The sequence below is a fragment of the Crassostrea angulata genome, chromosome 5 (genome assembly GCF_025612915.1).
Source record: "Crassostrea angulata isolate pt1a10 chromosome 5, ASM2561291v2, whole genome shotgun sequence".
Lineage (NCBI taxonomy): Eukaryota > Metazoa > Mollusca > Bivalvia > Ostreida > Ostreidae > Magallana > Magallana angulata.
Window position 1 is genome coordinate 23863576 of NC_069115.1, and position 27704 is coordinate 23891279.

General features: G+C 31.9%; 1 protein-coding gene across 1 annotated transcript; it reads left to right on the top strand.

Moving 5' to 3' along the window:
• Positions 1-311: 311 nt before the first annotated feature.
• Positions 312-27704, top strand: LOC128186135 (antiviral innate immune response receptor RIG-I-like). The gene is made up of 15 exons (XM_052855871.1): positions 312-666; positions 6757-7471; positions 7569-7871; positions 9286-9450; positions 10056-10283; positions 11556-11717; positions 11887-11969; positions 12061-12318; positions 12996-13158; positions 14510-14608; positions 17363-17568; positions 21822-21957; positions 23873-24103; positions 24212-24379; positions 25188-27704. The coding sequence occupies exons 2-15, from the start codon at positions 6883-6885 to the stop codon at positions 25817-25819; spliced, it is 3423 nt and encodes a 1140-aa protein (XP_052711831.1). The 5' UTR covers positions 312-666; positions 6757-6882; the 3' UTR covers positions 25820-27704.

Below are 27704 nucleotides of genomic sequence, written 5' to 3' on the forward strand. Positions count from 1 at the left end.
GAGGAGAGGGAAACTAACTATAAGACATTTAATTCCTAGCAAAGTGAAGAAAAACCAATCGCTATATACATGCACTCTTGTGTCAATTATTTTCTTGTAAGGATATAATGTGTAGATATGTGCTTGTTTATCTAGACTTTTGAATCAATATCATTCTGTGAGCTAAGCCGGTTTACGTAATTGTTTTGTTAATTACTGGTCATTTGTAATTTTATCATTTCATGGAATCATTGAATATATAATTAAATATATTATTTGGTGTTTTTTTCTCCATTTAAAGCTTCCGGAGCAATAGATTTACAATCTATTGCTCTTGACGCTCGAGTGGCCTTAAAATGGAAATTGTACACCGTGCATTTGCTAGAGATACTTGAGCGCCTTCTAACGTTGTCAGTGAATGACTCTTGGTTTTGTGTCGGAATCTGTTGATTTCGCAAACGGGTCTGTTGATTCCGTTTAGAGCTGGTCTGTTCGTATTTAAGTATTTTGACATTTAAATGTTCGGTTTGCAATAACGTTTTTGTTACTCAAAATGACTGCTGCCAGGAACACATTGAATCTGGATATTGTTTTGCCTGCAAAATAGGATTCATAAAGAAGGAAGAAAAAGGCTTTTTTTAATGCGTATACAGGGACCTAGAGCACTACTGGGAAATTTACTGTAATGTAAGTAAATTTAGAAATCATCTACTTTCGTTTTAGAAAAAGGTTTTTTTTTTCAAAGACATTGACAAAATAACAACAAATGTACATCTTTCAAAAAAATATTTATGTAATCAACATTACATAGATGACAGCATGACATATAACAAAGTGTAAAGTAGTTATTTAAGGGGGAACTGCGGCCATCTTGTACATTTAAGGATTAGAATGTAAACATTTCTTGATCTGGCTTGGTTTTGCCCGAAACTGGTCAAAAATGCTGCCAATAGATATAAAAGCAATAAATATGTAGTCCTTCATGTCATTGTGTTTGAACAGTATGCATACAAGAACAGGACAGTGCCTTTTTGGGAGTTGATTTTAATCAACTCTCCTATGCAGTTAATCTGGCAAAACGAAAGTGAAACAGTGTTTGGACCTATTAATTAGCACACATCATCACCGCTGACAAGACTTAGTTCTTGAAAATAATAGAAAAATTCGATGTAATGTATGCTGAAGCATTGTTTTTCAAGAAAACTTATCTATAAACACTTTGAAAATAGTCAGATTTTATATGATACGAACAATTTAGGTATTTTTGTAGTCTCATGTATTCCTACGCCAGAGTTTAAGGTATCCCACTCCTCAATGTTGTTGTATCAAGATTTTCTGGAGAAGTATATCATTGAAATCTGTAGACAAAACAAACTTAAAAAATACAAAGATAATGGGGGATCAGTATCCATCCCTCTGAGTTATGGCCTATTTAATTTGACCTTTTTGCACCTAAAATGCAATTTCATCCTGATTAGGATTTGTTGTCAGTATTTTTGATTAAGCAAACTTATTTCTTCAAATATTGTTTTTAATTATGCACAATGGTCACACTGAATAGAGGGATTACGACAAAAATTTGTACAAAGCTGCATAAATTTTTGTGTGACCTTTTTGCACTTAAAATAGACAATTTCTATAATTGTTACAATTTGATTTGAAATAAAAACATTTTGAATATCAAGAATTTTATAAGATTAATCCAGTTTGCCTAAATATGTATTCAGTATCATTTTGACATAATAAAACATGGGGGTCAGTGATGTCAAATTTTAGATATAGGGCTTCAAAGGTAAAATTCTCGCAAAATTTGGCTTAAAAAAATTCAGACGTTAAATATATACATGCATTATTTTATGCTAAATGGCAATCACATTCTTAAGATTTGATTTTGTACATGTCACACAGAACCTATAAAATATGTTACAAACCTATCAAATGTTAAAAATGTGAATAATGAATAAAGTATATTAAAAAGAAAAGTATATTGAAAATTCATAAAATTGCTTGTTTCTGTCATATTCGTCTAAAAAACCTTCCGCACGAAAAAATAGTTCCCCAAAAAACTTGTTTGTTTCTTAAATTCAAATGGATTTTCTTTATGAATGTTGTGTAATTATGAAATAATAATCTATCTGTGATGATTAAATAAATAAAATCATATTCATTTTAAATATAATGATCATCTGCGCAATGAAATCAAAACATGAGGAGTGAAATACCTTAATATAGTCTCGTTCCACCAAACGCTCGGCTGTCTCCGTAAATCTCCGACAAACAGAGAGGGTCTCTTACTTTTCGGAGATTAACAGAGAAGCCGAGCGCCTGGTTAACGATACTAGAGTTCCATACAATTTTTAGAATTGTTTTGATTACTAATGTTTGAAATCTATCTTTAACTATTACACAACATGATTCATATGGGGTTTCTCGACATTATTGTTTGAAAAGACTAAAAATTCATCTTATAAAAAAGTGTGCAATTCAAATACAGACTAGAAACTAATTGCCATGCAAAGTAAGTTGATTTTAAAATAAATGATAATCGATAAAATCAACTCCTGTCAGTACTTCAGTACTTTGATTATCGCTTAGAACAGCTGTTGAGCTGCGCAGCTACAGGCTTATTTTGAAGATTTAAATCAAAGTACTGAAAGTACTGTTAGACGGTGGCGTCGTTTGAAAGTGGCATATTACATGTAACAATGAGTGATGTATGATAATAATTTTTGTCGAAAACCGCGGCCAGTATCGCATACATGTACTAATACTTAACGCTTACTCGCACAACTGGTCGTGAGTTTCCTACATGGATAATTCTGTGGAAATCGTAGCTGTGATCTCACTCTACACTTTACAAATGCTGTGTCTCTTGGTCGTCATCTTTTGGGAAAAACCCAAAGATTTATCACAGTAGTCTTTGTCGTATAGAAGTTTGTATCTATATTTTGTATCAATATGTTTGTATCTATATCAGTTGACATTAAAACCCCCTTTGAATGGTTGCCATAACATATTGAATGAATAAATCAAATCCATAGCGATTTCACCACAGTACGCCCAAATATTTGATTGTTTGAAACAGGTTTTTTCCCTTTTGACCTTGGGTTGACCCCGCAAAGGGGAACAACCTTTGAAAAGTGTGGATTGGACTATTGTGCTTTAAATATATTGTAGATTTCTCAAAGTAACGAGAACAAATAAAGCTTTGGTATGATAAAATACTTATTTTTACTAACTACTTGGGCAAACATATAGTATGTTAATTGTCCCTCTCGACAGCATTTTCCCTCATTTTCTTCACGGGGAAAAAGTTGCAGTCTTGTGGATCATCACATCTCATAGTCAGTTAATACATTTAGGTGTAAAGAAAACGGAATGGGTTTACAAGAACCTATTTGATAAAACTTGTATTGCTTTTGGAATGCACGTCATCATGAAACAGAAGAGTAAATCAGTATTTTATCTTCGACTTCAGTGGATTATTTCCATTTCCATTTGCTCACAACGAAAGTGAATGAAAATTTTAAAAAATATCATACAACATTTGGTCGCGGCAGTTTCATTAATCAACGTTTTAAACATTTAATTGTTCTATTGTATTTAGCTATAGATTTATTCAAATCATTTGAATGAATTCGGGAAAGTCACATGTATATTTTACTGCTTTTCAGTACACTTTAACACGCATAAATTACTTGCTACATTAAACTTTTCTAGTAAACTTACAACAAATATTGATTAATTATACAAAATAAGTTTTTAAAAACACCAAACAAACAAAATTCAAGCTCAACGCACGTTTTTCTGACCGTACAGCTGTGTATATAAAGAAGATGGGGGATAAGATGGCGCAACTGCCCGTTTGGTTTAGTCGTAAAATACAATTTCAAATTTAGCATTTTTTCAATTAAATATATTTGATATGTTATTATACAAGTTTACAAAATGGTAATTTCTAACTATATTCAGTTTAAAATATTTCAAAAAGAAGAGAACAAAATAATAAATCTTTAAGTTTTGGTGGTATCGAACCCACAACCTAAAAACCCAAGTTCTATAAAGTTTCCTAATGGCTGGTGCTCTAACCACTGAGCCATTTCATTCACAACAAAGTGCGTTGTTTAAATGCTATATGAGACTATGACCACGAATTTACAGACTTGTATACTATTTCTAAAACGTTCAATTGTTGAGCTACAAAATGACATTTTTGAACTGTAGTGGGTCATCTCTCCACATTTTTGTTGAGTACAACCGGTTTAAATTCCATTAAACCACATTTAGACTGTAAAAAAAAATATTGAGCTCAGACCCACTCTATGAAAGAAAATGCATTGAAGTTTTAAAAATTACACGATTAGGAGGTTTTGACACGCATACGCCAGTTTAAATCAATATATTGTAAGTATTTAAAATAATTATTTAAAGATTACAACCCGATGTTACGTTAAATATATATATTGTTTTTAATTATTTTTTTTAAAAGTATCAGATTTAATGATATTTTAATTTTGCCGTATCTAATCATTCCTCATATGGGCATTTTACACGCCTTATTCACCCATCTTCTTTGATTTTATTCTTTGCATGTACTAGACAATAGATCTAGGGTTCGCAAATCCCGGCAATATTTTCGGAAAGCTATATTTCTGTTGCTCAGCAGAATTCTACAGTCATCTATGAAGCACATTTTTTTTGCCTTCATGTTTCATTATTTATCGCAAATATAGCATGAATGTATACGCTACGGCCGATGTAGCATTGCGTTAAGTGATGACACTTTCTAACCGGTGTGTATTTCAATTGCGAGTCGCAACAAACTGGCGCATTTATATAGGCCCGCCTATTTGTAAATGCATGTTGACAAAATGATGCTAACACTTGGAAACAAATGTCGAAGAAAGCTCATAATAGAGTTGTACTCGCGAGTTAAAAATTATTTGAGAACAAACGGGGCGATGTTTACGTACGTATGTAAATAATGTTATCTGTTAGTGAAAAAATGCCCCCAAACCAAAGAAAAGATTCTCTAATACATTTAGCAGGGACGGGCGAATATGAATTAAAGTCACTACTTGTACTTCGCTCATCGAATTCAGTTCATTGTGAAAAAATTCGACAGACACTGTTTAGTTAACAAAATATTATATCTTACATTGCCGTTCACAATGTACCATAAATGTATATGGAATATCGCATGTTTTTTTTCTCACAAAAAAGCTAGAGTTTGCTGCAAATTAGAGATACACGAGCTGACACGCCGTGAAATCCATAAGACGTTTTACAGCATATGTAAAACAAAAATCTGAACTAAAAATCTTTGAAACATCGTAAAATGTAACATCAACATCTCCAGTAAATATTGTCTAATGAATATTGAGGTGCCTGTAATAAAATTAATGTTTCTACAGACTGAGTGAGGTACAAAATAAGGTACATTGTAAATCACAGGTCGGTCGAAAATTTAACACATTTGTATCGTAAATTAAAAGTTTGTTGTGTGTTTGAAAACACATGCACACTTGTAGAAGAAACTGTGCCATTGATCGGTTAAAGTTCAATAAAATGTAATTTATGTAATATTCATTGTCAGTATCTGTTGTGAATTCTTTGGAATAAGCTACAATAACAAAAAATATATTGCTCATTTAAAACTAATGCGTTGAAAATGGCTGAATTTATCGATAAAGCATAATTGCTGAAATATGAAATGGCAAACCAGTTTGAATAGTGTGTTTCTGACAATTATTTATATCATAAAAAAACAAGAAGCAATTATTGTGAGATCTCTTGACCAATTATCGCAGTGATATAGTTTATGCAGTCCTGATACAGAGTTAAACGTCAAAACTGGCAGTTGGTGCTTATATTATTAATACCGCGTAAGCAGATAGGGTAACGACTCATTTAAAATAAAACACAATTTCATACATTATTTAAATGTTTGTACAAAATAATTAGCAGCTATAACGCTTAAAATATCTGATAAGATTAAAATTAGTTCTCATACTGAAATCGACACGTAGATAAAACATTGTCTGTATAACGCTGCATACATGTACCTAACAGAGTTATCGTTCGTTATCCGCTAGGGTCCCCGTGAGAAATACTCTTCCGGTCAGGACCGTAGCAATAGACCGTGGCTATTTATAGCCACCGTCTAAAAATCTTCAAAATAAGTCTGTAGCTGCGCAATTCGACTGCTTTTTAAAGTGAAAAAAGTCATTGTCCTGTTCTTGTATGCATGATTTGCATACGGAACATGTAGACTCTCATTTTATTGCTTTTATATCGACATCTTTTTGCTACATTTTTGGTCAGTTTCAGGCAGAAACAAGCCAGTTCAAGAATTGTTTACATTCTTATGCTAAAATATACAAGATGACCGCACACTTCCTTTAATGATTATTAGCTTCTTACTGAATAATATTTACATTTTCTAGTGTCTTTTTCTGTTAAAGACTACTGTCGGGTCGATAATGAAGTGTATTACGAAAAATATTTCATCAATGACTTTTTATGTTTAATCATACAATTGCTGAAAAATAATAAAGACTTAGTAATAAGGAACTATTCTTCTAATATTATAAAGTGATAAAATATGGTCGAGCGTGGTAAACTTGTTCATAAAGCCCTTCGGACTTTTTGGAATTGATCGCCCTCCAAAAGGCTTTATGATAGATTTGATCATGTTCAAGTGTATTTGATCCCTCATTATACTAAAAGAATTCCTTATTCGTTAATTTCATTCAATTTACACTATATTGTAAACAGATGATGAAATGGGGACGAAAACATGAGATGAAAAGAACACTAATCAGAATACTTGGAACTGATCTGAGCAACTTTATAGCACAGAAGAAAACAAGCGCACGATCAAACTATTAACATTGTATCATAATGGCATCTTTTTGTTCATCAAACGATGAACGAAACTTTCAGTGTATTACAGTGGCCAGTGTTGATTTAATAAAACTGCCCCTCATAGACATTTTGGCCAGTCAAATTAAGCCTGTTGATCTTTTTAAAAAAATCCAGTCATGTTCAACTCTGAAACTTCTGCCAGACCAACGAATGATCTGCTTTATTCAACCACCTGGTCTTCCTGATTACAACACATTTGATGTAACTTTGCTCTATACGCTCATTCGGAATTTATGTTGTTTACCGAGTCCAGCTCAAGGATGGGGGAAAGAGCCAAAGGCCACGGATACAGAAATTAGTGATGACATAGAGCGTCTAAGATTGTTCAGAAACAACTACTTCGGTCACGCAATTTCGACATCAATTTCTGATGGTGAATTTGGATATGTATGGGGAAATCTAAAGTTGGTTATCAAACGATTTAATTCAAAAATTAGATGCAAAACAGATTATGAAGAAGAGCTGATCATGATAGAACGCTCAAAATTTACAGATGACCATTTCAAAACCTGCAGGATCCTTTTAGATGCCTTTGCGAATACACAAAAACAGACGGACCGTAAAGGTAAGTACTTCATAAATCATTTTTTTGTCATTCATAGATTTGTTAATAAAAATATTATCTTATTTAAAACAAAAATTTCAATGGTTTTTTTTCCCAGATGAACCAGACATTTCCATAAAAGGTGAAAATGAAAAAAAATGTGGAGAAACAGCTTTATTTGAAGCAGATGTGGAAAATGTTAAATCCTCAAGTTGGACTATCACTTGGCAGAAACGGAAAGGAGACGTCATAAAATGTATTGATACAAGCATGGAGAAGTACTGGGGAAGTACAAAGAAAAAACTTGTCATAAAATCCGTATGTAAGGAGGATGAAGGAGACTATCAGGCCGTCCTCTCGTTTGAATCGAATGGACCCGATTATAAATCAAAAAATACCATTCGTTTATATGTATTAGAAGGTAAACTTCAAGTAGCAAAATTCTTGAATAACAAATTTCATAGAGTCAATTAGCAACGTAATCATGATTTACTAAAGGCAAATTCTTTTCTCATACATGTACATGTATAATGTATATGCGTAAAGAGTTAAGTGCCCACATCACATGTACATCACATCATGAGGCGGTTTAAAAAGTGTAACATTATGTTATTCTAGTAAAACAAAATATATAAATTCAATTCATTCTTTATAATTTTATAAATCAATTTTTCACTACCATATTCAGAAAATAAGACGCCTTTTAAAAAAAATATGGCGTTGATTTGTGCAGAATTTAAATAGAACATCAAGCGGATTAAACCGGTTTGTACTCACATCATATGGTGACGTAGACAATGTATTACGATTAAGATGGATTTGTTCAGCCAATAAAAAATGCCGTTACAACTATAACTACATTTTATTTAAGAAATAATGTATCATTTTTGGATGTATATCGGGGTATAAATACGGGTTGGTCACGTGATCAAATCCCATAAAGCCCTTCGGGCTTTATGGAAGATTTATATTATGTTATCATGTTATATTGTGTTATGTTATATTTGAAAACAAAGCGATCTAAAGTTGAGTTAGAGTCTACTTAGGCATTTCAGGGGAATCTCTGTCGCAGAATCAATTGTTTTCATTACGATATCTATATAGGGTAATAGGTGTGTTTGAGCACATAGAAAAAGTAGTGACCTAGATAATTCATGCCCTACTTTGACCTCTTGACCCATAATGATGTTATGCAGAAATAACAGCGGAATGTGCAAACAGTGTTATATAAGGGAAAACATTTGCAAGTGTAAATATTCAAATTTAAAGGGACATGGACACGATTTTTTATCAATTTGTTTTAAAAAAAAATTTTTAAAGATATAAAGTGGTTATCTTGCCTATTTTGAATGATTGATTAAAATTTCGATATTATACATTGTAATTTAAGTTATAAGAGAGATACACGGTTTATAATCCATTGTTACGTAAACAAAGCTCGAGTCTTATATTTTTTTACAAATAATGTAAAGTATGGAATTACCATTTCTTTAGCTAAATAACTCATAAGAAACAAGGCAAACCTGTTCAAACTTGTGTTTATAACATATATCATCAATAGAAGAAAGCAACATTTGATTGAAACTCATACCAATAAAACACATATGTTAACAATAACAAGGCTTGTGCTTTGTTTACAAAACAAAGAATTCCAAATCTGTATCTTGCTTATAATTCAATATCTGACTTTCAAATTTTGAAAAAGCATTAAAAATACCCATATTATTCATTCTAAACATTAAATATGGAAAAATAAGATTTGAAATTTTGAGCTCAAATTTTGTTTACTTGTTTTTGTGTTTTATTTTTGAGAACTTTCTCCTTTTTCTTTACAGACGTCCCTAGTGCGAAGATATTTGTTGATTCGCCTGTTTGTTATGGATCTAGATCAACTATTAAGTCAGAAATTTCACCAACAACGAGACCTGAGAAAATTAAGTGGCAGAAAAGCAAAGATGGAATTGATTTCCATTACACTGAAAATCCTATTCATTCTCTAAGTACTGCCAATTTTACAAGTCCTTCTTATGTGACACCAAAACAACTTTTACCGACAAGCTTTATTATCGTTTTTTGATTTGGAATGAAAACGGAGAGGGTGTCAGTAACACCGTGTACCTATACGTTACAGAAAGTATGGCCTTATTTCAAGTACATCTATCATATTGCTTCAGATTTTCATTTCTATAACATGTGAATATTGTAAATTGCAAAGATAACAATTGTACATGTGCTTGAGCATTAAAATTTTGAGATTTGAGATTTATGTTTTCAACACTTATCTCTACACTCATAGATATATGTGTGCCCCGTTATACTCTATTTTCATTCACTAGAATAAAAAAAGTCCAGTTTTTATGGTTTTGACGATAATAAAGCTTGTCGGTAAATTCAACGCTCCCTAATAATACTATGTAAATAAAAAAATTTAGGGGGTGGGGGATTAGTTCTGAGCATAATTAAAAAGATTTTGTTTAAAGCATTGTTTTGCAACTTTGAGAAATCTGACATTATAATTTAGTTAGACTGAGATTTTTAAACTTATTTGTTGGAATTCGGAATCGCAAAGAAACGTCATTTTTAAGATTTTTTGTGAAACTTTTAGACTACGAAATGGAGTGCAGAATAAGAGAGAATTCTGATGTCGATGTAGACGAAATGGAAACTGTACAAGCTTTGAGAAAAGAGAATAATCGCAAAAGGAAAGTGGAAGAAATGGATTCCGAAAAGGAACCCGATAATATTTCACTTAATAATAGTGATGACATTGAAGTTTCTTCAGATTTTGAACAAATGGATCTTTTGTCTGATGATGAAGATGTAGATAACCAAGGTAATAAAGTAACAATATTATGTATTGTAGCAGGGCTTGCCTTTGATCCATGCACGTATCAAGATTTTTTTTTCTTTTTTTTGAGGGGGTGGGGCAAAGAAATGATTTTGTTTGCCGCTGAGGTTCAACGATTTGATCCCCCTTGATCCGCACATGACATTTGCACAGATCAAGGTTGTTTTAATTAAATGCCCAATCAGTTTATTCTGCATTTATTATGGTAAACAAGCCCCACAAGCTTATGAAATATTTTTTTATCATGCAGTAGTGTTTTCAATTTTTATGATAATACATGTATTAGTAATTCTAGATTTTTAATTCATTTCATTATTAATGAAAAAGTGATATTTAGATGTCTGCATGCAATGGCATTGTTGCTCACTTACAGGTACACATGTAATAATATGGCCAAAAGGTCTCTTGTTCATTTTTCAAATATAGCATATAAATGTTTATTCTAAACCTAGTATGCACTATATGATGTATATAGTAAAACTTGGTAACAGCAAAATTTGATGGACATAAATTGGATGTATCTTCTATAATAGCACGCTAAATTCACAAAATGAGTTTAATAGTTTAACAGTTTAAAAACTAGTTTGTTGACTGTAAACTATAGTTAACAAACCGTAAACTATAGTTAACAATTCGTTAACTGTAGTTTTCATCTGTGAAATCATATTGAACGGTTTTAAAGTATATTTTACGAATCTTTATCTAAGTTTATCTGTCTTTAACATAGATTTTGCTAAAATATAGATTCATATCTGTAGACCATTGTTAATTATTCTTAAGAGTATATCATTATATCATTATAGTTTAATAAAAATGAGAAATTATATTTATCAGATTGTTAAATATAGTTTCCACATCTTGACACTGTATTTATCAGATATACTATGTTATGCAACTGCAAACGATTGCTTTCATTGTTCACTATTATCATAGTTTACACTTCTGAATATATATTTTCGGTTTAACTATAATGGTTTACACTTACAGATTTAAAATAAAGACTAAAGTCGATATTCATAGTCTAAGTTACTATAGCTTACAGCTGATGAAACTAGTTTATCGACCGTGAAACTGTGTTTTTGTGTGGCGTGCCAAATACAATTCATGCATATCTATTCTTCATTTTAACTGTAATATTTCGGAAGGAATTGTGAAATTTTGCCTGGGATTCCGCAAAATGAGCTATATCCATAATTGTGCAAAAATTATATTCATACTTTAGTAATAAACGAGGTTTACTGTACATTCTGATTTAAGAAAATGTAAAACCTCGAGGACTTAAGCTTCGCAACTACCAACAGGAGCTAGCAGAGAACGCAATTAAAGGAAAGAACACCATTGTCTGCTCAGGAACAGGTACTGGGAAAACCCGTGTGGCATTTGCTATCATTGATGATCATATACAGAAACATCCCGAAGGTAAGGGATCACAGTTACCATTTTGAATTCAAGCACTCTTTAGTTCAAAACAAAAATTGATTTAAGAAGCAGTTGAAGATGTTAACCTTAATTAACATAACCAGCTGATAACAATCATAATGATGTCAGTGAGATGATGATGATAGTATTACATTTATATTGATAACAGGTAAGGTAGTTGTAATGGCCCCGACAGTTCCACTGGTTAACCAGCATTACATGGTCCTGAGACATCTTTTGCCTCATTTAGTGGTAAGTTTGTACTTTTTAAATGTCAGTTATTTTCATGATTTTCAGATAATTGGCCCTTTTTCATAAACTCTGTCTTTCATGTATTACCAAGGATGAAACACTAAAAATAACTGGTGAAAGTGAAAAAAGTGAACAACTCCACATGTTCGTGGGAGAGTACCAAGTTTTCCTTCTTACACCAGCCATCTTGGAAAATGCTATCCATCCGGAAAAGGATGAACTCATTCTGTCCAAGTTTTCGCTGATGATATTTGATGAATGTCACCATGCCTGCAAGGGTCACACCTACAACCAAATCATGCTGAAATATCACTTGATGAAAAGTGATGGAAATACGAAATTGCCTCAGGTAAACAAATAGAGTATGGGGGTTAATCATTGTATTATTGCAATAAATTTATTACCGGTATGTGCTCAAAATTTGCACTTTAAAAACTATTTCTGAGGTCACAAGCTTAAATGTAGTTTTCCTCATCAGCTGATAAATTTTTGGAGTCAGTTATATGCATTTATATACTGATGTCATATATATTTTGATACTGCGAAATACTGAAACTGGGTTCAAAATATTATGCAATATTCTTAACACAGGTCCATGCAGTATTTGCAGTAAAATTATTTTGAACCCAGGGGAGTGGGGAAGACTTTTAATAAAATATTGCCCCGGATTTCAGATAATATCCTATATAATCTTCCCTTAGTCCTTTTCTCATTCATTCTACACATAAAGAGTAATTGATGGCAAAGGGTGTTTCGTCACCTTCAACCAAGTTTTTAGGTCAAAGGTCAAGGACCTACAATGGAGAAGATTACTTATTCGTATGAGATGGCCATCATCTCAATGGTGTTTAGTTAAGTTGAACTTCACACTTATATTATTTGACCCTGTGGTATGGGTTAATTATGTTACAAACACACACACACACACACACACACACACACACACACACACACACACACACACACACACACACACACACACACACACACACACACACACAAATGAACTCCATTGTTTATTCTTAGATTGTGGGTCTGACAGCAACACTTGGTACCAACAAGGCCAACACTCCAAGCAAAGCAAAAGAGCACATCCTCCAGGTCATGGCCAACTTAGATGTCCATCTGCTGTCAACTGTCATCAAATACAAAGATGACCCACAGTTAAACAAAGATCAAATTGATATTGGTAGGTGATACTGGTATATGAATTCCTTTTACATAAAACTGAATAACGAGTTTTTCATAGCACACCAGCTTTGAACCTGTAAGTATTAATGCATACTAGACTTTGACCCGTGCGTGCACGGGTTGACATTACATATGATATCGGACATTTAAGAAATAGATACATCGACACACCGTATATTGTTGACATTTGCACAATCAAGCTTTAAGCCTACAGTAATGCAATTAATTTCACTACACTCTGCTGAGTTGGAATAATCTAACTGTGTCTCAGGAAAGACCTTCACCACAGTTAAAATGCCTACCATATACCCGTAATGTTGCAGAAAAACGATTCTGGAGAAAATTAATAAAGTTGCATTGAAAATAACAGTGAAATTGTTCATAACAAACCATTTTGAAGCCGTAAAAGTCTAATTCTTTAATTGCAGAATTTAACATTTTTTTCAAAAACGTTTTTTACACACCATGTTGACATTGGAAACCCTCGGGATTTTTAAAGTTAATTCGCATGCGCAAGATTGTAAAATCCAAAATATTTAGGTGGTTTCCGGAAATTTTTGAGGAGTTTTCGTTAATTATTAATTAGCGAAGCTTGATTGAGAAAAAATAAATACAAATTGGTAATCTTCAAGTACCAATGATGTTTAAAATATATAAAACAAAAGACAGAACTCTTCCGATCTATCGGTATTAAAGCTAAAAAATTCGAGTCTATTATTTTAATATAGTAGTATAGATACTATCAGACTAAGATGTAACATGCTGAATATTAGGCTGAAATTATTTAGACCTAAGCATAATATATTATCTTTTTTAATTTACTCACTTTCTTATAAGGGGATACCCTAGCTTCTTGGGGGTGATTTTGATAATTTCACCCGACATACTCCTAACCCGAACCCCAACAAAAAAACGAAAGGATTCTTATAAATGGAAATTGGTCGTGTCAGATGATGTCATTGAGTGATTTTGAAAATTAGAATATTTAATTCATTGTTCAGTCAGCACTACTGTGGAATCATTAAATTTCGTGGGGGCCAATTTTCGTGGATTGCTTAAATTTTAGAGGTTCGTGGGGACGTAATTTCGTGTATTCTCTTAAACCTACAAAGGAAATATGCCTTTATTACCCAAATTAATTATTTCGTGGAGGATTTTAATTCGTGGATGAGGGGTACCCACGAATTCCACGAAAATTGAGCCACCACGAAATCTAATGATTCCACAGTATATAATTATTTTATTTGTAAAGAGTAAAAACAATAATCCAAACAAAATGATGAAAAACGAAAAGACCAATGATTTCTAACTTTATGGGTGTTACGATGTATGTTTTTTTTTATTTGCAGAAAAAGTTAAACTTCTACAGGATGTTAAAAGTGACCCCATTCACAAACAAATTGAGCAATTAATGGAAGAAATTGAGAAAATCGTTGATGAAGAAAAAGGTATTACGATGAAAGAAGAAAACGCAGGAATAATATGGCGCAAATGACCATTTGGCTTAGTCGTAAAATGCAGTTTTCAATTTATTTTCTCCCAGTTAAATCTTTTTGATAACTTTAAAATACAAGTTTGCAAAAGCACAATTTCAGTAATGAATACCGGTATTTTAACGAACGTGAACAATAAAAAAAATAATTGCCTCAAGTTTAGTGGTATCGAACCCACAACCTAAAAAGGATAGTCCTGCATGTATATTTACTTAATGTCTGATGCTCTAACCACTGAACTATTTCAGTCACAATAAAGTGTGTTGTTAAAATGTCATGTGTGACTTTGACCACGAACTTACGAACAAAGTATTTATCTAACGTTCAATTGCTAAATCCGGTTGTTTTCCACTATACCTTATTTAGACTACAACATTTATTATTTGTACATTGAGGTGTCAAGATAATTACTTCATTAATATTACATCATTACATGCCATCTCATTGGATAGCCCCACCATCACTAACTTTCCTCAAGTCATTACTCAAATCTGAGTTTTGACCTCTAATTCATGTACTTTTCGGTTAAGGATTTGACTTGAGAACTGGGTAGAGTACCGTATATTCTATAGTGGGGGGGGGGGGGGGTGTTTGGGGGGGTTGTTTTCGCGTGTCACAAAATTTGCGTAAATGTGGAAAATGTGTAGCACTTTTAAAACGCGTCAGTCATTTTTGCGAGGTGAAAAGTTTCTTGTAGAAAATGATACAGAATAAAATTTCTGCGTATTTAAAGCTGCTTGGTCCGATTTTATATTAAATTTTATGCACGCTTTTAAACGATGGCTATGCTTAGTATATGTATAATAATAGACATTGCAGTAGTTTTACCCGTCATTTATGCCAAATTACAATGAAGAAAAATACGTACAAAATTTGCTAACAAAACAAACGACATTAAAAGGTACCGCGTTATTTCGCCTCATGTTAAATTTTACTCCAGACAGGTATAGTTGTATTACGACTTTGACATCGCTTTAAATAAAGGTCGACATGATCAGACAAATTACAAATAAACATGTGTACGTTTTGTTCGCTAATATTTCCAAAGTCTGCTTTCTTTACAATCGATGCATAGCATGCGGGTTGAATAACCCCAATCATTCGGGGGACGAAACCAAGCGGTTTCCTTTTCTAAACATTCCCGTGATGCATTTTGGTTTGTTTTTTCGTTTGCCCAAAGAGAAATTATTTTTATTTACTTTGAATATTTCTTACTTTGAAAGGAGACTTATTCTGCTGGTGTAAATAGGAGAGAGTCCATAACTTTCTAAGATAAATGATTTGTATGGAACAAATTTTGATGCTGTAATTACAAAAGAATCGGACCAAGAAGCTTTAATAATTTGCGATTTCAAAAGACATCGCGAAAAAAGCGAAAATTAAATCATTGTGAAAATTACCGGATATACGGTAATGTGAAAAGTTTGGTGACAGCGGGACTAGATTTTTTTAATATTCATTTGTCCTCATCTCCAGAGATGAAAATATACGACAGGAACCTTGGTTAGCGAAGATGAAAACAATCAACCAACTACATGTGTATTTTCCGAATTTTAACTATCTTTGGTCATCTTTGCCAACAGAGCAAAGATTTACTGATATTATGTGTGGATCTTCTTTTTCAAAAGTTTCCCAAAAATGTTGAATGCTACATCTTTCAACAAATATTTAGCAAAGTGACAAGAAGAATATGACTTAAAGAGGTTCGTTCCTCTGTTTTTGGGTAGCCATTTTGCGTAATCTCTGTTTTGGAACTTATGCATCATAGATTGATTCTTCTCATAAATTCATATTTTATAATGCCTATTAAACTCTTTGAAATAAAATAGTAAAGGAAAAATTACATATTTACAAAGTTTAGTATGGGATTATGTATTTTGGCGGAAGGTTTTTAAAAAAATGATTTTTTTTCAACTCAGTTGTTTTAGAGTACCGTTACTTTAGCTTCCTTATTTTCAGTGCAAACAAAATATTATTACCGGATAGTTTATGCATTAGGATATCTTCATTTCATTATCAAAAAACATGTTTTTAAAATTTTTCAATACTTCTATCGACAAATATTGGCAAATTTAACTTATATTTCATTAAAGTCAAGGAAAAATGAATCCAAATTTTTGGCTTAAATTAGATTATTTCATGCCATATCTGAAATTTTACATAATAGACCCATACTTTTGGTTTTATTTTCTGAAATTTGTAGATTTTTCTGACAAGGTTATCATAGTTTTAGAAAAAGTTTGAGACTTTTAAATAATTTTATTTCATGTTGAATCGGTAATGGATAAAAACAGCGTTTTATCAGTGCAAAAGGTAAAAATATAAATTAGATGAAGAAATTGTAACCTTTTTCTTTATGATAATTTTAATTATATTTTTTTAAAATAGTTTAAATTTGTACTTGATGCCGTAGTTTATTCCGATAATACAATATAGAGGGAAAAGCGATTTGTGTGCAATCTGCACATTCAGTGCAGAAATGTCATATTAAATTCACTGTAGCGCCAAATGAAGCATATAAACCTCAATATTTTGTTTAGAATTTTAGTTAAGCTATGTGTGCAGATTTTTAAAAAAATACTTTAGAAAAAAAACTTTAATTAAGACTTTTGATCGCAGGATCTAACGTCCTTAAGATTATACAAAACCATTAACATTCTTTCTATAAGTGAATATTGCTGTCAATAATTTCGTTTTTCAATTAAAAAGGACACTTAGATACAAAATATGAAGATGAGAAAGAGATATTGAAGACGATGTTGAGGAAACCAAATGCCAACAGGGCACTGGAAGCAAGTAGAAACTCGCCAGCATATGTGCAGTGGTGTTGTCGTCTGCAAGTTGATGCCACTCCAATTCTGTCTAGAAAGCCCGATTCTTCTGAAAGAATACGACTCGGTGGGGAGTATCTGAAGGTACTGTAGGGAACAATGGGTTTTAACTTAAAATGTTCTGTACTGTTATTATGCCCATTTGGTTATGATTGTTTAGTGTATAGTTCAAGAATACAGATTGTTGATTGTACAAAACAAATATGTTCATTGCGTGTTAAAGTAGCTAAACACAGTTTCGTATAAAATCCAAAGGGGAGGGGGTCTCTAGAAAGAAGCATGATAGGAAGGGGATTTCGGCTATTTTAATGCCGTATACATGAAAATTCATTTTTTAAAAACATTGCATCATAAGAGTTTTATCTTTCGATACATGAAAAAAAGAATGTAGAAAAATGAAAAATGAAAAATAACTTTGTGAGACTCTAAAATAAAAGGAGGTAACTGATCAGAAACATCGAGGATTATATTGATAAGTAAAACCTATAAGTACAAACACACTCACAATCAGTGACACAATTCATACGCAACATCGCACGGTAATTTAGAATATTTCGATAAAATGAATTAGAAGTAATTTACAATTAATATATTTCAATAACAAGGTAAACAGAAGCTCACTAGGTATCAAGAACTATGAACTAACAAAATGGATGAAATATCTTGTACAGGTAAGGTAAAAGTATACTTCACTGTTCCTACCATGAAGATAAAAGTCTTGGGGTTGGGGAATTGGCAGGATTTACGCTATTTATAGTGACTTAGGAAAGTCATGCATATTAATGAATTCAGTTGTAAATTTCTATTGGTCAGATTTAATATAATAGTAAAGAATAGATACGTGGTCAACATCCAAACAAAATCCAAACAAAATCCTCACGTGACTAACCAAAAATCATTCATATATTCACTCATTCACCTCTCATTCATGCTCGATTGGCAATGCAAGCCAAATATAAATACGCAAAATATAAAACTTTTAAATAACAACTGCGACATATAGCTCTTTGAAAAGCTGGCGAATCTACCCTGAAAATACTATTAAACGATGCCTAAGGACTTGCTCCTGAAAATCACAGCAATTAAAATGGCTGATTTACTTGCATTCTGCTGTTAGGGGGAGCCTAAAATGCATGGGTGTACTGCATTTAGAAAGCGTCCTTTGGTTATTTTCCTCATGTTTTGAGTGCCAATTAAATTATAGCATTCTGTAATATGTGCTTTATTCTTAAATATTTACAAAATTCATAATTTAATCTTTCTATTGACATATATGTAACATGTTTTTACAATTTATTTTATAGGGGTCAGTTTTTGTCTGTCCCTCATCTAAAAACGTCCTTATAACGTTACATACAAAGCTGCGTTTTGCACCCTATAGTATAAGGGTATTAAAATCATTTGCATCACATGTTTTGAAGAAAATATTTACTAAATAATGCGAAAAAGTCATCTTTTATGCAATTATCTACTTTTTCAATTGATTTAATTTAAACAATTAAATGCTTTCTTTGATGATTCATTTGGTATATGAAGGAAGGGGGATTACAGAAAAAATACATTACCCGTGTTAGCAGGATGAATCATCAAAGAAAGCATTTTATTGTTTAATTTACATCATTCTTATAACGTTATTGAAAATTGGAATGATAGGTAATGACGTAGGTAACTTTTTTTTTTACCAGGGTTGATCCGAAAGTAAAAATATGATTTGCCTACCAAATTTCATTTTTATAATCTTTTTAAAGCCCCCATTCTATACATTGATTTTTGTGAAAAATCACTAAAATCAGTTTTTCTCTCTTATCAAATGGTCAATATATTAGCTTTTCTGTCAATTTATATCTTTATATAAAGTCTTTATAATACATAAAAATCAGAAATATATTGTTGTTGGGAGCATAAAATTTTTTAGCACTATGTACTGATTGACATTCTGATATTCTATCATTTTATTGAAGAATAGAATCTCTTAATTAAATCTAAACAAATGTCTACAGAACTACAAAGAGCTACATTTATTTTTATCATCCTTTACGTTGAGAAAAAAAGGTAGTGACCTTAACCTGACCTTATGCGAAAACAAAAAGGTCAAATTTGATTAAACTAATAGAATCATTTTGTAATACGATCCATTTGACTTAGAATCATTTGGTAATATGACCCGTTTGACTGAGTTAAAATTTAATGAATTTCCTATTATAAGAAGTATGTTTGATAACGAGAAGACTCCTTCCTTAATGGATCTATCGTGAATAAAAATGAATTGACCTAAAGGACCGGGATTGGTTTCTGTCTTTAAAAAAAATATCGATTTCCGTTCCCTCTTTTGATTTTAGGCCATACACATTAAACTCTTAGGTTCTAGTTCTCATAATGTATAGTGATTAAAAAAAAGTTTCACAGTTGTTGTCCGAGCAGTATGAGTTATGAGCAGTTTTATAAAATTTTGATTAAGTTTACATTCTATGATATATGTTCTTAAAATGCGTTTATTTACAACCAATGACATATCGAAAGTTTCTTGTGGCGCAATTTCAGTAGTCGCAAACCCTTTGACTCTTTGCGACAAATAATGCACGTCACTTTAGATTTTCCGATAGAAAATACAAAAAGAGTGATGTTTTTACAGAGGCTCGAACACTGCACATTCAACTGAATTCTTTTCCATGTCAACAGCTGCATCCTTTGTACAAGGGGGCGAACCTGTTGCCGGAATGGCAAGGCGACGGGAAAGTCTAACTGACCCACCCCCATTTTTTCTAATTTCTAAATTTTCCTCCTGCATTTTTGGCTCAAAATGTCACCAATGCACGCGTTCTTTGCAAAGAACAAACTTCATCTACTTTGCAGTACTTTTCCGTAATACAATATATTATACATGTAGATGTTCTTAAAAGGCAAACATAACACATTTTGCTCGGCATGATTATTATTACGTGTTTCCTGTATCGAGTAACACAGAGTGAATGGCTCTTGTCCTCAAACAAAGCGTGTTTATAATTACAATTAGTTTCCAATTTTTTTTTCTCCAAAATTCGACCCCAGGGCCATAGAAAATTGCTATTTAATTTATTCCTTTGAACAAAACCTAACGAAATATCTAAGATTTGTTTAAGGGGTAGGCCGGTCCTGAAGAATATCAAGGCCAAAAACATGCAGAAATATTATTATGCCATTTTACTGAGAAAATGCTGTTTTAGCCAACTTTGAAGATTGATTATACAATGCAAGAGCAATATGATAATTTTACAATGCAAATTCGAAAAATGTAGAAATATGTATGATAGAAAATAACGAAAAAACCGTTAATTTTCACAAGGTGATTTTTTCCGACCAATCCATCTCATTTATAGGTCAATAACATTGTTATTCACAGTAGATCCTTTCGTTGAATACTTAACAAGATATATATATATATATATATATATATATATATATATATATATATATATATATATATATATATATATATATATATAACACCCTGCGTTATGAATTAACCTGTTTTAAGGTTTGTATTTCTGAATAAAGTACATGTTTAAAAATTTAAAAAAAGCTCTAAAACACAATATTTGAAACAGATATAACATATGAAATATTTTCTGTTTAAAAAAATCAGGGAACGCGTTACCGTCCATTTTGGATATCAACCAAATGTCTTTTGTTTCTGGACATGTAAATGGTAATATGATGCATTTTTGCATTATTTTGAACAGGGTACCCTTAACTTGGTTCCAATATCTAATAAAATACATGTAATGTCGTGTTAATATTTAAATTAGATAGACAGAAGACATAGCTCTGGACGAAAGTTAAAACTAAGTCCTCAGATCATGAGCTATATTATAAAGCTATGTTCATGACTTTTTGAAAAGGCCTCGAAAAAACTAAACACACCTTAAAAATCCAATATACTACTCCATCGATTACCGAAATAGTACTCAATTACTGAATGGAAAATGAATAATAAGAAAAGTAAATAGAGCATCGTGGTCAGTTTTTATATAGTACTTAATACGAATTTCTACAAGAAAGATAAAGATATACATATATGTATAAATGACGTTGCCAGCGTGCAGCGGTTATCCTTAGCTTACATCACGCTCTACAAAATATATTATCCTTCGAAATAGTTATCATAAAGCACTAAAATTTCCAGATTTGAATTGAAATGTGTAGATATCTCAAAGCATGAATTTTTGTCTTTTTACGTCGATTTTCCACGGTTTTCTCGTAACTGTGACATTACTTTTGGACCAACCCTTGTACCATACAATTTCTTAAGAAAGTGGAAGTATAGTCACTCCTGAAGGTTGATATATGAATTGTTTCAGAAACTTAGTGAGTTGCTGGAGGTAAATGACTGTTTGACAAGAGACATTGCTTTGGAGGTTCTGAAGAAGGAAGTGGAGGACATGAAGGTGGAACATGTCACGGATAATGAGAAAGAACTTGCAACTCTGATGATCAGTAAGATGGCAATTGCTATCCATTTAACCCTTTACTCTGTCAATATAATACATGCATTACATGAAGTAGTGGTTAGAAAATCAGTTATCAGATACTCATAAAATAAAATTTCACATATGTTTTGAGTTAAAGGTATATCTGGCGTATTTGGAGTAAAATTTTAACTTGAGTTTGAGTAAAAATATACATCATGCTTCTTATGATATTAGACGTTTCACACAATCTGGACCCATAAAACATGTGCTGTCTTATACACGTCTGATGAATATTAATTTGATCCGCTATATATACCGCCACTGCGCATGTGAGCGGAAAAACCCAGCATTATACTGAGAAAACGATGGCAGAACAGTTTGTTTACAAATAAGAATCACGTTTTTTTCATTTCTTTAATTAGATAATTCTTATAGCATATGATAGGCATTATAAGTCCGATATTCATTAATTTAGAACGACATAAATTGTTGATAATGTGTAATAAAGACGAAACACGCAGGCACGTAGCATCGTTTTTGAAAGGGAGACAGACTTTAAAAAAAAAATCGTGACAAGCCAAAAACATAAAAATAAAAAGTGAGAACGTTACTTTTGAAAATCCTAATCCATGGGGGGGGGGGGGGGGGGGAGTAAACTTGCTGTTTATTTCATTATTTTCAATTCAATTTTTTGTACATGGTACCATAAATGGAAGGGGGGGGGGGCAACTCCATGTTAATTTAATTTTTTGTATAATTATAACATTAAGAAAAATCTTTGCTTGGAAAAATAAGTGAGGGAGGGACCCCCCCCCCCCCCGATGCTACGTGCCCGACACGATTTGAGCATCATCGATGTGGTATGTGGTAAACGGAGTAAACAGGTAAAAGAAAACCTTCTCCCTGAGGGATGCATGTACTAAGAGTGTTTATTTATTCTTTATTCAAAGACCCCTTTTAAGCAAAAATCTACTTGTGGTTTATATCTTACAAAGACATGGAACACGAACCTGACTAGCAAAATCCCCACAACTTCAGGATGGAAACTTAAGTTTAAATCCTATTCCATCAATCTACGTGGTCTCCGAAGACAATTTTCCCTTTGTTCCTTTCTTGTCAGTCTGTCTTTTTTCTTTCCTAGAGCTAAAATATGCCTTTCATTTCATATATAATGTTACAGAAACATATAAAGATGAAACATTGCAAATATTAGAAGTTCAAATGATTAAATGAAATATTCTAATTTAACGATTGACATTTCGTAATTTATTGCCAATTGTATTCCTATTACATGTAAAAATTGTCCATTGATCCATTGATGTGTTTTATTCGCTTGAAGGGTTAGCTCGTTTAGTATTGCTATCCTGTTTCCATTTTCATTTCTTGTCTGGCATTTGACTTGTCATAACATATCATTCGGCTAAAGGGGGTTCAAATTTGTTCAATTCAACCCATACCTTTTTAAAAGGAAAGATAAACACGTGCATATTACGCACACTCTCCCCACTTAAAAAAAATAATGTTTTTCAAATATCTTTTGATAAACTACTCTCACTGTTGAAATTTGATATTATTTTGCAGACATTATCAGAATTAATACAGAAAACAATCTGCCTCAAGAACTGTTATATTGATTTGATAAAAAATATTCTGATTAACATGGACCATATTTGTATAGGAATTCATGAAGTCTATTCCTTGATAGAATAATTGAAAATTAGAAAATATTTGGCCATAAAAATGTAGACATTATTTATTTTTTCCCATGTTTACTTACCTTAGAAAGTGACTCTTTAAGTCTTAGGTTTGCACGCATTTATACTTGTTCTGCCTAAATATGATTCTTTTTTATGTTCCTAATAGAATATTGCTGTGGAATTGTACAGTTTTTGAACTAGTTTGGTTCTTCATATGTTAAAATGTTTCTACTATTTTTTCAGCTCTGCAATCAGATCTACAAAATATGCAAAGTCATTCCTTCACTAATACAAATTCTGCAAAAAACGTTCATGTTCTTTTGAGAACAATGGAGGACAATATCCTAAAAGACAAAACAAATGGTGGACCAACACAGTTTATAATTTTTGTAAAAACTATAGAAGTGGCTAAACGATTGAGTGAAATTTTAAAGATCAAGGCTTATAACTGTGAAAGCCTGACTGGAAAAAAAGGTAAGGCATCATAAACATGAAACCATGTTGAGATTTAAGAAATCAAAAATTTAAAATCCTTATGAAAAGATATGTAAATCTTTTAACACCTTTTGTATTTTTAATTAGCAATGAGCCAAACAGATAGAGATAGCACCATGGATAAATTCCATGAGAAGAAAATTCAAGGAATTGTTGCCACCTCAGTGGCAGAGGAGGGTATAGATATCCCAGACTGTGACCTAGTTATTCTGTATAACTATATTGGAAATGAAATATCGTATAAGCAAGCCATGGGTAAGATGGTTAATATAGTTGTGGTTTGGGGTTTTTTTTCTTGTAAATGGCTCTGCTACAAATGTAGAACAATACTAGTGAATTCTCCTTTGGATATTTTCCGTAATGAGAACCGCACTTTAAAGATAATAGTAAATTAAAATACATATAGTACAGATGATGAAATTTTGACGACTAGCTATGTGGAACTGCTAAAAAAGATAGAGGGTTTAAACAAAACCGCCAAAACACTAGAAAAACTGCAATATTATTCAATAGTGCTTTTAGAACCAGAATTAGAAAATGTAAAGTAATTGCAATGTACTGCTTTCGATTGAACAGTCAAATTAATTAAGTTACAACCAGAATTAAGTATAAATCTAAATGTTTAAAAGCATAATCAAAAAGGTTTATATGAATTCAAAATATTATTCTCCTTGTAATAATATACATCTACATATAAGTTGTATCCCATATTCACAAAAAAATTAGAAAAAAAAATAATTCTAAAGTTTTAAAATATTTGGCAAATGTACCAATTGAAATGATATATGTTCAACAGTACTTTGATTTTCATATATCTGTAACCATTGCTTGAATTTCAAGGTAGACTATCAGATTTAAAACCTCTATTAAGGCGCATTTAAAATACAAGTAAATTAAATTAAGTTTTACATAATTTAATTTGATTTCTGATTATTATTATATTTTTTACTTTATTTTCACAAGTTACAATATTGATTGCAAAATTGATATGAAGATTAATTTATTATGTTCTTTTGGCTTTTGTTATTTCGAAAAATTAACGAAATATTACTTGCTTTAAAAGGGCGAGCAAGAAAATTGAAAGCCAAAATCCTTGTTCTGGGAAAACCCTCTGACTATGACAGAGAGACTATCAACAAAGCTCGGATAAAATACATGGAGCAGGCTGAAGAAATGATTAGATCTGATGAAAATGTTGAAGGGAAAATCAAAAACATCATTGAAGAAATGGTTGCAGAACAAGAGCTGAAGATGTCGACAGCATCACAGGCAGAAACAAAAGCAGAGGGCGCTGCAAACCACAGACTGATTTGCAAATGCGGTCGTTTTGACATTGATTGCGGTGTACTGCGCTGCATTGATAACAAAGATTATGTTGCGCTTGATGTCAAGTTGTGGGACAAGATTGATGAAAAACCTCCGACAAAAATGCCCAATACAAATCCAGACAAGCTCATACATGCCGAGTGGAATCACCAGGGCTGCCAGAAAAAACTGGGAACCATCTTTTTGTATAAGGGTGTTCCCCTGCTTTATCTGTCTCAGAAGTCATTCAGTTACGACACTAAAGCTGGACATCGTCCCCTACCGGTCCAGCAGTGGAAGAAACTACCATTCCAAGTTCCAAAATTGACCACCAAGGAACTCTGGGAGCACAAGAAGTTGCGGGACAAGATTGCTGAAGGAAAAAATTGATAGACAATAATTGTTATGATTACATGCATTGTATTTAGCACAATAATATAATTTTTGCATTAAATTCCTTAATGTCTTCGTTTTAATCAAGGCATATTGTGCCTCTCTATTATCGTCAGGTCATATTACTGTATAATTCCTATATAATAAGAGGAATTCATTTCATCGTAAAATCGCGAGAGGCAATCCTCGGAAATTTTAAAATCTCGCTTTTATTTCTCAGACAGTTTTGATCTTAGGAGGAAATTATAACCAACACATTAGCGATGGCGATTTTATATTTAAGCGATTTGATACAAAACGGCGGAATCACGAAATTAAGTACTCGCGTAAAAGAAGGAATTTTCAGTATTTCTGCAGTTTCATACAAACATGAGGTTCAAAATACCAGTAAGGAATATAGCTAATGACATTTAACCATTTTATCCAATTGATGTCATAAAATCACTTTTTTTAAATACCAAAACGAACATTAAGAGTATGTAATTCTGAATAAAAACACATTGCTAAAGAAAGTAATAACGTCCTATTAACTATATGAAAATAAAAACCTGCGCACAGTCATGTGCACACGAATTAGACTTTGCATCGTTAATCTCAAAGAAGTACACATTAAGATACAATGTAATTATTCAAATGCAATACGAAAAATTGATTATACATAGAATATGAGGTGGTTCTGACCATTTAGATATACAATTATATCTCCTTAAAACATATGACGCGCTCGCTATATAAATTATTTTAATAAATAACGTCTAAACTATAAAATAAAAAAAATACAGTTATCCCAGGCTTAAGATTGTAAAATTTCAATTGATGCAAAATAGTTTCTCTTTTTTGTCATTCATTTATCATTTAAGATCAAGTATACTGTTAATGAAAATATTATTAATCTTCTGAAACATCTATGTATAGTTATAAATGTTATATACCTCCGGCCGAAATTGGGAAGTCAAACTACATGTAGGAGAAAGTTTGCATCTGTAATAATTATATCTATACTACATTAAAATAATAGACTCGAATTTTTGGGCTTTAATTACATTTGCATGGATAAACTCAGAAACGATAATACAAATACATGTAAATTTTCATTGGAAAGGACTATATACATCTATGATATGAGCCTAAAATGGCCCCTTAAAATGAACATCATTATTTTACTGTAATTCTTTGTTTTCTTTGTACAGATATATATGTGATGGTTTTACATAATGTTCATTTTGATTCAACTGCCCGCAATTTAGAAATATGACATCGTATAGACAACCTTTTCCCACCATTTTTGCATTTTTAGCATAAAAACAGCTTGTTTTCAAGCAATTTTTCTTTCAGAAAACATAGAGTGCATGCTTGAACAAGCAAAATATTTTAATCAGAGATGTATCTAGCCAAGACTAATAAGTGACAAAAAAATTTCCTTGTTCAAGCATGCGCTCTATATTTCCCATTCATAAAAAGATAACAAATTTGTCCAGTTTTGACTGATTTTTGATTGAGTTTTAGAAATAGCGTCACTTCTGACGTCATATACTGTCAATGAGTGCAAATAAATCAAATAAATAGGTGAAAAATATATTCTACAGTAACTCTTCTAAATGTAACATAACATTTTATTGTACCCGAAACACTTTTAAAATGTCGAATTATGGGGGCAAAATTAAACTCTTATCATATACCGTAAATCTGGAAATTTTTACGTCGATTTATTTTGCGAATTCGAGTCATAAAACTATAGATTAATTTTTACGTTTTAAATTTTTGCGAATTGTCATCGGCGCGAAAAATAAAAAGCACTCAAATATTAAATGTCAACATACTGACATCCACAGTGTTAGCTAACCTTCGGACATCGTATATTACCGCCGCCTCTAATTTCTCA

Excerpts from the sequence above, each read along its gene's own strand:
- LOC128186135 (XM_052855871.1), top strand. The coding sequence starts at position 6,883 with ATGGCATCTTTTTGTTCATCAAACGATGAACGAAACTTTCAGTGTATT. Across the intron at positions 13,159-14,509 it reads CAAAGATCAAATTGATATTG|AAAAAGTTAAACTTCTACAG; the intron begins GTAGGTGATACT and ends TTTTATTTGCAG. Across the intron at positions 14,609-17,362 it reads AATCGTTGATGAAGAAAAAG|GACACTTAGATACAAAATAT; the intron begins GTATTACGATGA and ends TCAATTAAAAAG.